The sequence below is a fragment of the Kryptolebias marmoratus genome, linkage group LG4, assembly GCF_001649575.2.
Source record: "Kryptolebias marmoratus isolate JLee-2015 linkage group LG4, ASM164957v2, whole genome shotgun sequence".
Classification (NCBI taxonomy): domain Eukaryota; kingdom Metazoa; phylum Chordata; class Actinopteri; order Cyprinodontiformes; family Rivulidae; genus Kryptolebias; species Kryptolebias marmoratus.
Window position 1 is genome coordinate 18693188 of NC_051433.1, and position 14784 is coordinate 18707971.

The 14784-nt window shown below is 40.5% G+C and overlaps 1 protein-coding gene across 4 annotated transcripts in view; it reads left to right on the forward strand.

The window, feature by feature from the left end:
• Positions 1-14784, forward strand: part of LOC108239867 (plexin-A1) — a 182883-nt gene that overhangs the window by 27306 nt on the left and 140793 nt on the right. For all 4 annotated transcript variants that reach the window (XM_017422867.3, XM_017422869.3, XM_017422868.3 and 1 more), the window contains exon 2: positions 5098-6541. In XM_017422867.3, the coding sequence (XP_017278356.1) occupies positions 5360-6541 (1182 nt within the window). In that variant the 5' untranslated portion in view covers positions 5098-5359. The remainder of the gene's footprint in view (positions 1-5097; positions 6542-14784) is intronic.

Consider the following 14784-nt stretch of genomic DNA (forward strand, 5'->3'; position numbering starts at 1 on the left):
CTCAAGACGTGCCAGTCAGTTTGTTCCTCTAGCTAAGGCAAGAAGTAAACGATACAAGATATCACATAATACACTGCTGTTTTATTGCCTCCTCTCTTTTAAAATCAGTCTTCCTCCCTCGGAAATTTGTCATGTGTTATTGGATGACTTCAGTACGATGCAGTGCCAGTTGTCTTTGGAGTCTAAATTTTTCATTGTTCCTTCTCAGTTCCAAACGCCTTTTTTTTTTTTTGTCACTTTCTAGTGACACAAAAATAATTGCTACTATTACTGTAGCCATTTACATTGACCTCAGGGTTACTTTAGAAATCAAGTTATATTCTGCTGCCAACCTGCTGAAAAACTGGTCCCCTTTAAAAACAAATGTCCCTGCATGAGTGTGACAGATGGGCTTGGATATTTTTTTGATAATTTTCCAGTAATCCTCAGTAGAAGAGTGATTAGTTTGTTGCTGTGAGGTTTTAGTTTTTGGTATGGCTCATGCACTTTGTAAACTAGTGTGGTTTAGATTGTTAGTCCTACCCCCCTCTGTCCCTCTTAGCGTTTGAGACAGTCTCTGATTGGGACACGTGAAGGGTGGGGGGGGGGACCAGTAGGACAACCAAACTGCAAATGACTAGCTGACACCTTGCCTACCTGCATTGTGTGTGAGAGGAAAAATATAATGGCCTAAAAAAATTTAAGCACTCCAAGTAGAACGACACACAAATTCTATCATCCCACATCCTAAAGCACACTTCAGGTTTTTTTTTATTTATTAATTTTTGAGTGTGCAGTGTATCTAAGGATTGTTACTCCTTCCCTTGTCAGTCTATTCCTCGGTGTATTGGGGGGAGGGTAATCCATCCTTCCCATATGTTAGATTGTGACTGTGAGATTAGGCAGACCCTGCGAGAGGATTAAGGCATCAGGGTCTGGGTCCCCTTCTATCTTGCCTCCTCTCTAACCGGCCCACCCCCTCCACCTGCTTCCTGCCATCTTCTCCGTGCTGTTCAGCCCCCTCGCCCTTCTCCCTTTCCTCCCCTGGGCAAATATCCAATCTCTAGAGTGTTTTCGCTGTTGAATGAAGAGGCGGAGGCCAGATTAATGCAGAGGTCATTTATTTAGTGCACATGCGAGTTTTCATTTACACATAATAATTTGATAGTTATGGTGAAGGACAGGAAACTGAACTTGGCTTATCATGCAACTAAAGTGTATACTGCTTATTTGCCAGTAAGAGTGTATCTAGTGTTTGTCCACAGTCAGTAATCTGCATGTTAAAACCAGGTTAGAATAATTGACTTGTGTGTTAACAAAATTGTAGTACACAGCCACACACACTTCTACTTCACACTACTTCCTTTTACACTACTTCTTCTTACTATTGCTAGAAACAGACAGACTAGATCAAGCTTATTGTTCTCTCCTCCAGTTAATGTATTTACTGTAGTTATTAGTCTAATATCTCTACTCTTATGTTATCTTTTTCTTCTGTGGCTGCTGTCTTTGTAAAATCTTTAGCTTGGTGATTTTCCTGGTGTTGCAATATTAATGTAATGGCCCTTGTTTATTAGGGCATTGGTTGGTAGAAGTTGGTTGTTTGGGGAGTTTTCAGATCTTTAGAAATCAGGGCAGCTGATAGCAGATAAAGCCGATAGTTTGTGTGCACATAGCTAAATATTGGGGGAAGAAACACACCGAAAACAATCAAACAAAAAGACTGGCAAAATTTGGCTAATTGTTTAAAGTTAAAACACCCTTTTAAATTTGTCCTGAAATGTTCTTTTTTTTTTACATGTTTGTTCACTGACACTGTTACAGACTAAACATAAACATCCCTCTCATTAAAGGCATCCTAATTGCTGAAAGTGCATTGACCCAACTTCTGCAGTTTGGCCCCAAAATGTGCCTTTTGCTTTAATCGGCTTCATATGCCACGGTATGATCAATTCTTATTATTTAAAAAAGAAGTTACAAACGGCATGTCTTTTTGTCTTTCAGCAGTAAAATAAAATTAGTCTTCTCTTTAATTTATTACACTTTCTTTTTTTAGTAATTTAGTGATTCTGTTCTTGAACTCCCAGTTCCACCTTCTCTCTATTTGCTTTTATCCCAAATGTGACCCAGATGTTGTAATGCAACACATATAAGACAGAGAATTTGTCCGAGTGCCGCTCTTCTTCCTTCCTCCTCATCATCTCCCGCTCGGCACTTTTCTCCTCCTCCTTCTCCCCTCTGGTGTCGAGGGCTGTAATTGATATGCCAGCGGCAATAAATCAGTACAGCTTTATGCCCTGACCATTATCTGAACGGACAGATTTGGAGAAGAGGCTGAGGGCGCAAGTTATCCAGCTCTGCTCCGCCAACACCTCACAAATTCTTCAGTGCCTGGAATAAAAAAAAAATAAAAAGGCACAACTAACTTGTCTGTCCTAAAATGAGGATAATAAAGAAAAAAAGCTGTGGATAATCTCTGTCCCTTATGACTTCCCCTCCCCCCCCTTTAGGAAGTGTACTATCTTATTCCAATTTCCAATGTCTATTGGGTTGGGATTCAGTCTTGTCAGTTGATAGGATGTGCCAAGATCAAATTCAATCAACTTGCCCCTTTTTACAGCCCACTGTCTCTAATGCTTTCCCCTTAATTGATAAAGGCTTCGGCTTCCCCAATTCATTCATTGCTTATTCCCAGAGTGGCAGACATGCTCCAGCCCAAAATGATTGACATGTTTTCCCTGATGGTGCCAGATATGATACGCAACCTCCCCACCATTTCACCGAAACTCTGGAGAAAAGTGAAATTGAAGAGGGTTTTGAGGGATAAGGGTGGAGAGAAGTAAATGGGGAAATTTGAGAGAAAGTAATTTGTGCAAGAGTCAGAGTCAGAACCTGTCATCTACAGCAAGGTGTGTCAAGTAAGGGAGATGGGGCGTGCATTGGTAAGGAACATATTCAGTGATGATTTTTTTTAACATCTCGTTTCCTCCTCTCTAAGTATTGAAGTGTGTTTCATTATGCCCTATTGACTAATAGATAAAAAGCAGCCATAGACTCCAGATGCAATTTGTCGTTAGATTCACAATCCCTTACATCAAACTGTAGCTGGCCTAAATGAAGAGAAATTACAGCAGGGACGGGTTTTTTTTTCAGGTTCTCTCCCATTCTTTATCACACATTAGCTTGCCTGCTCTCTCTGCCTCATTGTGTCTTTGCCTCTCTTGGAAATGACAAAGGAAAATGAGGCAGCCAGCCTCCCTACGCGCCGCCACCCTTTAAATTGACATCTGCTCTCATCGCTCCGCGCGACTGTACCATTGAGCAAGAAATTAGTTTTTTTATAGGCTGGCTCGTCACTTTATTGTGTCTGCTTGTGCCAAAGAGGCCGCGATCCACACCAAGTCATTTTAATCTCACAGAGTGGAGAGTTGGGGGATATCTGATAATTGCAGGCCCTTCTGTCTGCAGTTTTCTTGCTGAAGTGCTTCCATCCACAGGGCTCCCCTGGTGTTTGATTCAAGCGAAGGTGTAGCCCTGATTAAACTGCAGTAAAAGAACAGGTTTTTGTTTGGCTCTATCTGTTGTTTGCCCACCCTTTCTGTCCATGCAGTGTCTGCTTCTTGTTCCGCTTTATAAAAAGCTTTTCTCTTTGCCAGGCCAAAAGTTACATGATATAATCTCTAGCTGGACTGGGCTAACTTTGTGTCAGTTGAGTTATTCCAAGGACCATCATCGCTGCTGTTTTCTTTTTTCCCTGCTCACCTAGTCTTTATAGTTTGCAGTGTTAGTGACTAATAATGATGATCCTTCTTACCTCAGTACTTTAAAATGCAAAGTAGATATCTGTTTTGAAGCAGACTTAAATGCTTTCCTGATAGCTTAGAGATTGATAGACAGATTGCTTTGCATCTAAGTGTCTCACTAGAAGAACAGGAAGTGGAAAACAAGTTAAGGAGACTTTAGGGGAAAACAAACAAACAAAAAACCCTTCATTATACAGCTGTCTTTTCATTTTTGTTTTAATGTTCTTGCCTCCTGTTTCCTCCTTTCCTACCTTTTCTGTGACGTGTGTCGTCTTTTCCTATTTGGTATGGCCGTAAAACACAGACAGTTTTGATAGTCAAGGTGAAATTGAAGCGTAGGGTACCAGGGACAGTTGCATCCTGTTTTGCATAATCAACATTTACAGTAGAACTAATGTTTTGATGTGACAGGGGCATGATCAGCCTGTCAAGTAGCAGAATGCCACGTGCAAACCCCACTCCTCATCATCTTTGCATTCGGTGCTGAAAATGCTGCCGGGTATATTATGAGCTTTGTAGAACATTTAGGTGTCTCTGAAAATCTGAAGATTAAATGTAAGCTCAATAAATACATGTTTTATAAACGTCTGCTCTTTGATTTTTCTAAATTAGCTGGCAGGCAGACACATTGAAATGTGGGTAGCATTTAAACCTAAAAATAAAACAAGTTTGTCACAGTGAGAAGAAAGTAAAAACGTGGGCGCTTTTTCACCTGATATTTTGTCAGGTATGCTTGAATTTACTCAATTAATACAATACCAGAACCATACGAAGTAGAGTTTTGAACTTCCTGCTCTGCTGCCCTAATGCTTGTTACCAATTTGCAAAACCTACACATGTAATTACAATGCGGAGAAACCAGTTAGTGTGTTAAATTTGATACAGTTCAAACTGTGACATGAAAGCCTTTAAGCAAACAGAGCTACAAATTGCTTGCTGTCAATTTTTCTGTCCCCACTGGCAGTTTTTCAAGAGCAAACCTCTAAAACCACCTTTGAAAGTTATGAAATATGAGCCAGTTTAATGCTGTGCGTCCATAACTCATTGCTATACTCAAATTTTGTGTAGAGACCTTTTAATAATCGACTCCTGCCTCCCTTGCATCTCTGCTCATAATTCACTGTCGACACATTTGCCTTCCAGACTTGATTTGATATTATTTATATTTTACTAAGCAAATGTCAGCGTGCCTTTTCCCCTTATTTTAACTGTGTAATTTTCAGGCCTTTTAGGCCTCTCTGCCTTCTTGATGCATAATCAATAGGAAATGTTCCTTGAAAACTCTAACAGTTTTTTTTTTCTATTTGCCTTTCAGGGCTCCCTGCTTGTGCCTGTTTGGATGATGTTCCTGATGACTGCTCACAGCACTGAAAACAGGACAGTGGATCAATAGGAGTTTTGTTTCTCCTTCCCTGCTCCTTCTCTCCCTCAAGCTCCCTCCTTCCTTATTTCTTTAAAGTAGAACAGAAAACAAATAACTCTGACTTGGATCTAGGTATCGGAGCTCGTACGCTTCCTCCTCCTCTCTTTCTCCTCCCCCATCCCCCCCCAACCTCGCCTCTGTGGACACTCCAGATATGTATCCTCTCAGGCGGTCAGTAGCTGTCCCTGGCCAGGGGAACTTGTTGCTCCTCTTGGGGCTTTTACTCATCATGGGCTCATCCGTCTCTGAAGGCCAGCGCCCCCCCTTCAAACGGTTTGCCCCTTCTGACTGTTTGCTCACACATCTGGCCATCCACAACAAGACTGGAGAAGTCTATGTGGGAGCTGTCAACTGGATTTTCAAGCTGTCTAGCAACCTGACTAAACTGCGAAACCACATGACTGGTCCAGTGGTGGACAATGAGAAGTGCTACCCTCCACCAAGTGTCCAGTCCTGCCCTTACGAACTGGCCCAGACCCCCAATGTGAACAAACTGCTACTTATAGACTATGCACAGAACCGCCTCATTGCATGTGGCAGCACGTCGCAGGGAATTTGCCAGTTCCTGCGTCTGGATGACCTCTTTAAGCTTGGCGAGCCTCACCACCGTAAGGAGCACTATCTCTCCAGCGTGGCAGAGTCAGGTACAATGTCAGGAGTCATCATAAGCTCCCCCCAAAGTCCTACCAGCAAGTTATTTATCGGAACCCCGATTGATGGCAAATCGGAGTACTTCCCTACACTGTCCAGCCGCAAGTTGATGGAGAATGAAGAAAATGCTGACATGTTTAGCTTTGTCTATCAGGATGAGTTTGTCTCCTCTCAGCTAAAGATCCCTTCGGACACACTGTCCAAATTTCCTGCTTTTGACATCTATTATGTTTACAGCTTCAGCAGTGAACAGTTCGTCTACTATCTAACAATGCAGCTGGACACTCAGCTAACCTCACCTGACGTCAGCGGCGAGCAGTTCTTCACCTCCAAAATTGTTCGTCTCTGCATGGATGATCCAAAGTTTTATTCCTATGTAGAGTTCCCCATTGGCTGCACTAAAGATGGGATAGAGTACCGTCTGGTGCAGGACGCTTTCTTGGCTCGGCCGGGCCGGCAGCTGGCCAACTCTCTGGGGATTTCAGAGAATGAAGACATCCTCTTCACTGTGTTCTCTCAGGGTCAGAAAAATCGGGAGAAACCACCCAAAGAGTCAGCATTATGCCTGTTCACCCTGAGGAAGATAAAGGAGAAGATCAAAGAAAGAATTCAGTCCTGCTACAAGGGAGATGGGAAACTTTCTTTACCCTGGCTGCTTAATAAGGAGCTCGAATGCATCAACTCGGTAAGCTCAAACGTTTGTGTTAGTTCTAAAGTTATGTTGATTACATTGAGGTGATAGATGTACTGCCCAGTTGTTAATTACTAACTTATTTACTTTACCTTCATTGTTAAAGATCATAAACGTGGTAATTATCCATCTAAAATGTTACAAATCTTCCATTTTCCTTCTGCCGTCTTCCTTTTCCTTTTTCCTTCACATTTTCACTCTCCCCGCAAACTCTTGGAGCTTTGATTCAGTCAGACAGGGGACATCATTAGCCCAGTCCTCTGGATTTGTGAAATGTCACTCAGGAGGAGCACTCACACACATCCACACTTTGTGCACACAGCATGGCTCGGTGCACTGAAGTGTAAGATCCCGGGGGATAGTGTGAGTTGGACTTGGTTTTTCCTAACTGATCCACAGAGCGTGGCCTTGCATGCATTACAGAAAGACACCACTTTCACAGATTCACTTGCACTGGCTAACAATGGTGACCTAAAGACACTACAGGAAAACGCACTTTGTAGTTCTCACTATCGTTCACATATATATACCTTTTTACCCTCCATCTCGCGCTCTCGTAATATGCCGCAATTAAAGGACTTGTTCTTTTTTTCAGTTGACACTTTTTTCTTTCAATGGACTTTCATAAAAACCGGGACACAAAGTATTCTCCCTGAGCAGCTTCTAATGGAGTAGGCTAGTTGAAAAGAATAAGGCAGTTTTTTGTCTTTGTTGGTCTTCATTAGCTCAAAGGCACAGATTTGTGGTAAGTAATGTGAATGCCTTAGAGGTCCTTTATTCCTCTCTCTTGCCACCTTCTATAGATGTGAGCTCTTTGTCTTCAGTGGTTGTCTTCATTCTTAGTCTCCATCACTCTAACAATAGCTTTAAGGCCATAAAAAGAGTATCTCATTTATTTCAATTAGATTAGCCAGAGCTATTGGTGCAGAGTGTTGTTTGACTCAACCTTCTGTGGAGTGTGTGGCATCTAGTAGTCTCTGCATGCCTACAAGTACTATATATGCCAGATTGATAACTGAGGACATTTCTTTTCATTCACTTAATTTTGGCTTGATGGATAGACAAGAAAGCTCTCAATGTAGAGTTAGCAATTTACGTGCAACCTAACATTGTTGACTTTTCCAGCAGAAACACCACAAGTGTTTCCAGGAGTGATAATTATGGCTTTATTTAGATGTCCTAATTAAATGTGACACTGGTGAAATATAAAAGGTTTGAATTTATTCAGTTGCACCTTGCCATGATGACACAACAGCACTGTTCCCATATTGAAATATCTCACTTTGTTTTCATTGTTGTGTTTCTATTTTTGTTTTAAGTTTAATATTTGCTAAAAGCCTACTTCAGTCTTCAGGTTTGACTTCCTTTCAGTGATTCATTCATGCATTTACTCAAAAATTCACTCATGTCCTCACTTTGTCCCTCTTTTCTGCTTCCCATCCCATTCTGCCCAGCTTGTTACCATGGTTACTGTGCTTTTGGTAAGGATTGCATCCACCAATGATTTATCATCTTCTAGACATCATCTCAAAAACTATTGTGTTGTATAAGCTGTCATCGATGGTGGTGCAATAGCCGCACAAGAAAAGGCTGACTGGTTGACCCCATGACAGCAGCAAGACCTAGGAGGTCAACCTCAGGTTAATGACGTCCGCTCTGATCGCCCTAAAAAACTGACCTGAAGTCAGCTGCCCAACACTGACCTCAGCCTCAGCACAAAGAATCTACAATCCGATATCATCTTTCAGTGTGATGTGCTGCACAAAATAACTAAACATTGCAAACACAGAGCAACAGAAAGAGCTGAATGAAACAGAAGAATTAAAATAAAATAAAAACTTTACAATCATGGTATATTCTTTATTAGTAGTTTAGCCTGAAGTTGATGCATCCACGTTCCAGTGAATGTTTAGAGATTCAGTTTTGTCTTAATTATTTGACACAATCTGAGTATAATTTAAATTAGAATGCACTTGTAAGCCTTTGATTTGAGGTAGTCTAAGCATATGTTTACTTTTTTTTATACTAGGAATGAAACAGTTTATGGAGAAAGGAACCATGTTGTTCAGTTCAGCTCATGCACAACAAAGCTTAGTGCCTATGGCATCCAGAAGTTAAAAGTTTAACAGTATACACAAAGTTTCTAGTAGAGCAATATCCAAACAGTGTCTATGATTTTGGAGAACATCTTTTTTGTTCTGTTTTGTTTTTACATGATTGAATGTGACTGCAAGAAAATGTGATGACCCGCATAATTCAAAGTCCTATCAAAACAAAGAGGAAACATGTTTGTGGCTCTCTTGAGCAAGCTCTTCTGCCTGAAAATACACCAGCAGAAACAAGATATGAGTTTGTTAAAGACTTTGCAGTGCTATGAGTGGAACAAGACATTTTGCTGTAAATATTTAATCAATCATTTAATCTGTGCCCATTTAGGTACAACATTGCCAGAATATCAGTTTAAGTATGTTAAATCTGTGATGTAGCAGCATAATGAAGGCTGAAGAAGTTCTGTTGAAAAGTAAATTGTCAACAAAACAACAGATACAATACGAGCATACTGATCATCATCACTGAGTAGTCATAGGACATTTTTACACATATTTTACATAATATTTGATGTAATAATTATGAAATATAGTGTAAATTTAAGGTTCTATGAAGGACTTTTATTTTACCAAATGATTGACAGAACTTTCTCTCATAAAAAAAATGTGAGGTCAGAGCTTTAACAGTTTATTTTCTTGGGCAGTTAATATTTTAATAACTTAAAATTTTAATAAATATAACCTACAGCCAGTTCAGATTTTGTGTGCCGAACATTTTTTTGAAATGGCCCTAAAGACGATGGAAACGCTATGTTGTAGTGTCAGGATACCTTATTCACTGTCAAATCTTAACAGAGGAACCAATTAAGTTCTGAGTGAAAATTTCAAGCAAACACATTTAAATGTCTTTTGCCAAATAAATTAAAAGCATTTTAAAATACCCAAACTGTAGACTGTCACAATGAAGCTCCTAAAGCCAAACGGCGTCATTCTTTCAGCTTTTACTCAACTTCATGACACGTTCATTTGAAGAACTGAGATTTTAAATGGAGGAACTGGTGGATTATTTATTACTGATGTATGGTATTTCTGGCGTGTTGACAAAAGGGCAACAAAGTAGGAAAAACAGTGAACGAAACTGAAAAATCATGACCTAATTTGTACATTAGTAAAATACGCAGGGAAGCACCTAATCTTAGATCGAACGTCTCAGCTCATTGTAGCAGAGGGAATTTTATAACACACAACACATGAGAATAGTTTTGTCTTGGATTATAAAATGTTCAGAAAAACTTTGAATTACTGTCTGACAGCTGGTTATACTATTGTTTAACTGATGCGGATCAGTCATGGTACCTGGCACTGACAGTCTGTGTGATTTCTAGACAAATCAGACTTAAATTTTGTTGAACCGAGCCCTGCCTAAACTTAAGGAATTCAAAAGCAGTCTTAGCCGTGTGAGAGGTGCTGTGTGGCGTGGGGGGGGAGTAGGGGGAATGTGTTTAGGTTGACCCTGCCATGGTGCAGTGGAGAGGGCAGGGCTGGGTGGGTGGTGGTGGGCTGGGTAGGCCTGAACAGCTGTTAACCACACAGACATGATTGATCACCAGGCGCTCTGTTGGCTGTTTGTGTGAAGTTTAGTTGTGCTGGATCATTTCATGCCTGCAGCAATCATTAAGATGATATGTTTTTATTGGCACAATGTCAGCGGGTGTTTTTGGTAAACATAAATGTTAAGGCCTACTAGAAGTAGGTCTTTGATAAACCGTGTTTGCGTAAATAAAGCACAGACTCTCGTGCTGAGTGTTTAACACCTCAGCTCTGTTACCAGGCTATATTTGCCTCCTGTTTGTGAGTGATATTGTGTCCTAGTTTTGTCCCTGAGCTTTATTAGTGAACCCCTGACCTTCTCCCCAGTTTGAGAGCGAATCAATATAAAGCATTTCCACAGAAGAAAAGGGCGCGGGTGGAAGAGGGTTGCTAAGTTGGGGCTGAGAGAGAGGAACGCCACTGAAAACATAGGAGTGAGTGCAGTAAGAAGAGAGGCAAAAACAAGAAAGAGGCATCATATAGAGGTGAGAGCAAGACAGCACGAACAGGGATCTTGCTGAAAGTAAAAGAGAGAGAGAGAGGCAGCCAGAACCCAGAGAGGGAGATGAGAGAGCAGGAGAGAAAGGTGCTAGATGTGGGTGGATATAAAAATGAAAGAACATGGAGTCAGAACCAGAGGAAGGGTTGGATGCCAAAGAAACATGCTGGAGAGAGAAGAGGAATGTGAAGGATGGTGTTGAGGAGATGAGGAAAGCAGAGAGAGAGCAAAAAATCCATGTGAGCCAAGGGAGACGCCCAAAGGAAGAGAAATGATTAAAAAAACACACATAAAGAGAGGAAAGAAAGCAGCGACTTACTCAGTCCGGAACAAATTTAAAAAGTTCCTCTGATCTGAGCCTTTGATCGCATCATTATTTGCAAATGTTCAGGTCAAATAAATGCTTTAAGGCCTGTTTAAATTTCTTCTTAAAGTGCATTCATATGGATGTTACCTCGACACATCCACTCACCTAAACATCCATCATGTTTTGTTTCAAATGTGCAGACACGCAGCACACTGTGTGCATCATGCTGCTCAGTAAGTAAACTGACATTATGGTGGTTTACTCAAATCAAACACAGTAAGTTGTGACAACATTTGCTTCTCTAGTTGACCCATTTAATATATTTACAACTTGACTAGCTTCTTAGCATTTGACCCCAAGGGTTATTACTCTCAGCTACAGCCACACCAAATCTTAGCACAATATATGTAAAACTGATTGAATTATTGCCACATTTGTGTTTTTTCTAAGGTCAGTTGGCTGTGGCTGACTCTAAAGGTTAATTAATTCAACATCCAATGATCATTTTTTTGTTTCATTAAGTTTTGTTTATAAGTTTCATTAAAATTCGTTCAGCTGATTAATGCAGTAGTTTGGTAACAGACACTACTTTTTGTTGGTGACAATAAAAATCTGGTGCTTTTAGTTAGCATTAAGATAGCTGGTGTCAGACTGTTCTCTTCTGTTTGCTGAAGACTGCTCAGAGCTTCTCCAAAGATCCAGTTTAAATGTGCTACTTGGTTCGTGCTGTTCTGTGGACATTTAGAAGACCTACACCGTGCTTCACTGATGCTATTAATGCTGAGATCGATCAGTGTATGCATGCCTTGGAAAACTCAACATCCGAACAAGTTACAAACTTAAAAATGGGGGAAAAAGTCTGAACGTTACGAGGACATTAATTTCCTTTCCCATATTTAATTCTGTTCCATCAGTTAAAAGATTTTGCCGTCTTAGACACAGCCCAAGTGAAGGAAAAATAAAAAGAGGAACGAAAGACATGAAAATGAAGAATATTGTTGAAACAGAGCAAAAGAAAATGCAATCCAGTGGGGGGGCGCGGAAGGAAACGACAACAGAGCCAAGAAAAGAGCAGCCAGTCTTTTACAGCCAGTGTGCAGTGGAAGGAGAGGCAATGATTCACTGGCTGAGTGAGAGGAGCAGGGGGAGAGGAAGAGTGATAGCCTCAGAACTTTTTTTCACTGCTGCTGCCAAGAACAGCCCGAGAAAAGGGTGGATGACAGAAAGAAGGTAGGGAGATAGAGGGAGGAGAGGAGAGTGTGATTGAACGCTGACTGCCGCGCAAATAATATCAGCGTCCCTCACCTGGCCACTGCACTGTCCTCTTCAGCCATATATTTCTCTGTCATGTCAGCTCTGAGTGTGTGTTGCAGCTCCTCTGACGGGGTGGGTCTGTCCACTGTAGGTGCCATACTAATGAGGACTTGGGAGCACAACAAGATTTCTGTGAAATACTTTAGGCTGAGAAAGGCAATAATCTATTTACTCAGGGATCACTTTGCAGAATATATTATATAACATGATTTTTTGTAAATAAAGAAAAGTATTGTGCAAACTTTTAAAATTCCCAGTTTCAGCTTTATCCCAAATAATTGTATATCATTACAAACGTCTAACAGTGCGCTGTGCATCCAGTCACCCTACTTAGGGTATCACATCCCTTGTTCTCAAGGGATGTTCAACTCATTGCCACTTTCTTTGTTTGTTCTAAAAGATTACTCAGAATGTCACACATCTTTCTCAATTACAAGATGGATGGGAAAGTTTTGAACTTTGCCTCGAGCCGCTGCATCAATCATAGAATCAATCAGAGCAAAAGAGTCTGTCTCAACTAGTCATCTTTAAAAGCCGCATGCGCCAGCTGTTGTCTGGCCTGCAGAGTCAAAGGTGAGATCTGAAACCCGACCCGAAACCAATAGTGAAGTCATCGCTTTTCAATCTGTTTAACAATTGATTTGTTTATGGGTTTCGGCTGACAGCCAATTGAAAGTAGATACAACTGAAAAGTCATGTCTGCAGGAACTTTGTAACATAACCGGTAAAACATGGAGAATACTTTGATCTAAGTCTTTTTTTTAATCATTAGTCCTGCATTTAGGCAGTTAAAAAAAGCTGTTAAGGTTCAAAAGCAAAATCCCAGAGGCCAGAGTTACAGGTTACCAGCTACCCAACAAATTTCCTTTAGCCAAGATAACTGAGAGGAGTAAAGTTTTTAACATCTTGTTGCAAGCTGTGATTGTGTTTGCTTACAACAGTATGCCAGAAGCTGAAAGCGGGGGGGACCCCTTTACCTACAGGTTTACAAGAATCCACAACAGAAAAATAAAAAAGAAAGTCACCGAATGAAGAATGAATTTTTTTCTGTTTGTTTCCTTCAGTGTAGATTTAGGTTATTTCTGTACACTGTCATTAAGTTCGGAGATTAGCTTTAAAAAGAAGGGAAATAAGAACCTCAAAAATCCAGATTTTGCCGCTCATTTTACAACAAATACATCACGAGCCCACATCAAGTGACCCAAGCAGACTTTCATTACCGACTTACAGATGAGACAAAGTCGAATTGACTGCGAGGCCGTCTTCTAACCTGATTAAATCCATCATTAAGAATATCACGTAATGAATGTAACACTTGTGGTCTTCGTAAAACACCATTTTATTTCTGTGGACCTAATCTAAAAGGATGTGGCAGCAAATGTGTTTAAGTAATTAAACCTGATTAATTGAGCCAGAGTTGATGAAGAGTTAATTGACAGTCTAAATGAGTTGAGCTAGGAGAAGCCAGTTGAGCGGCATGCTTTAAAAGTTATTTTACTAATGAGTTTATGTCAGCTAATATTTGATGATTTGATAGTTTTACTTCTAAGAGAAGAAACTTGATTTTCAGAAACCGACTTCTGATTCGCAGCGAGCCACCAGTCGCAGATTCAAGCGTCGCTCTCATGCCGCTTTTCCAGAACAAAAGAAAACCTTGAGAAAAGACCCCATGTAGACCGCTTGAGCTGCTTCCCCCTCCCGACCTTTCTCTCTTTCTGAAGAGTGTTTAGCTGCACAAATCAGCAGCTATAGCACAACTCTAATGATACTAATTGTCAGTGTAATTATGTATTGATCGGTAGTGTGTGTGTGGGTGGTGTGTTGGATACATCATTATCAGATGTAATCAGGAAATGTGGGAAAAGGGATGTGCTAATCTTGCACGTGCTAATTTTCCTGGAGTGGTTTTGTTTGAAGTTTTTGTTTAACTGCGTACATCTGTTTCTGGATAGTTGGTATTATATTTTTAACTCTTGCTTATTAGTCCTCTGCGCTGCTTGTTTGTGCCTATGTTCATATCCAAGCTGCTGCAGTCTCAGGATTCAAATTTGCTTTAATTTGCAAGTACTTGCGTGCTTTTGTGTATGTATTTAGAAGTGCTTTTATTACTATTTCCTACATGTTCTTTATGCAGTATGCAATGTTTTTCTGTCTCTCCCAGTCGGTTGTGGCCTAAACATGTGATGACAGCTTATGGAAGCGCTTCTCTGAATACATGCCAACTCCTTGAGGTTTCACTTTCTGCTTGGAGTGCACTCAACATTGAAATTACCATGGTGCACCCCATGAATATGGAATGGGTGCAGTCATCTCTGTTTCTAAATTATTGATCAGTGAGGATCAAGTAACATATTCTGGAAATTAGCTACTCATTTGAAGGGAGACAGGTTAAAGATGGTATAGAAAAATCACTTCCTTTGCCTTTTTTTTTTAGTACATTTTTATTCTGAAATTGAAACTCATTTGAGGTATAGTTGGG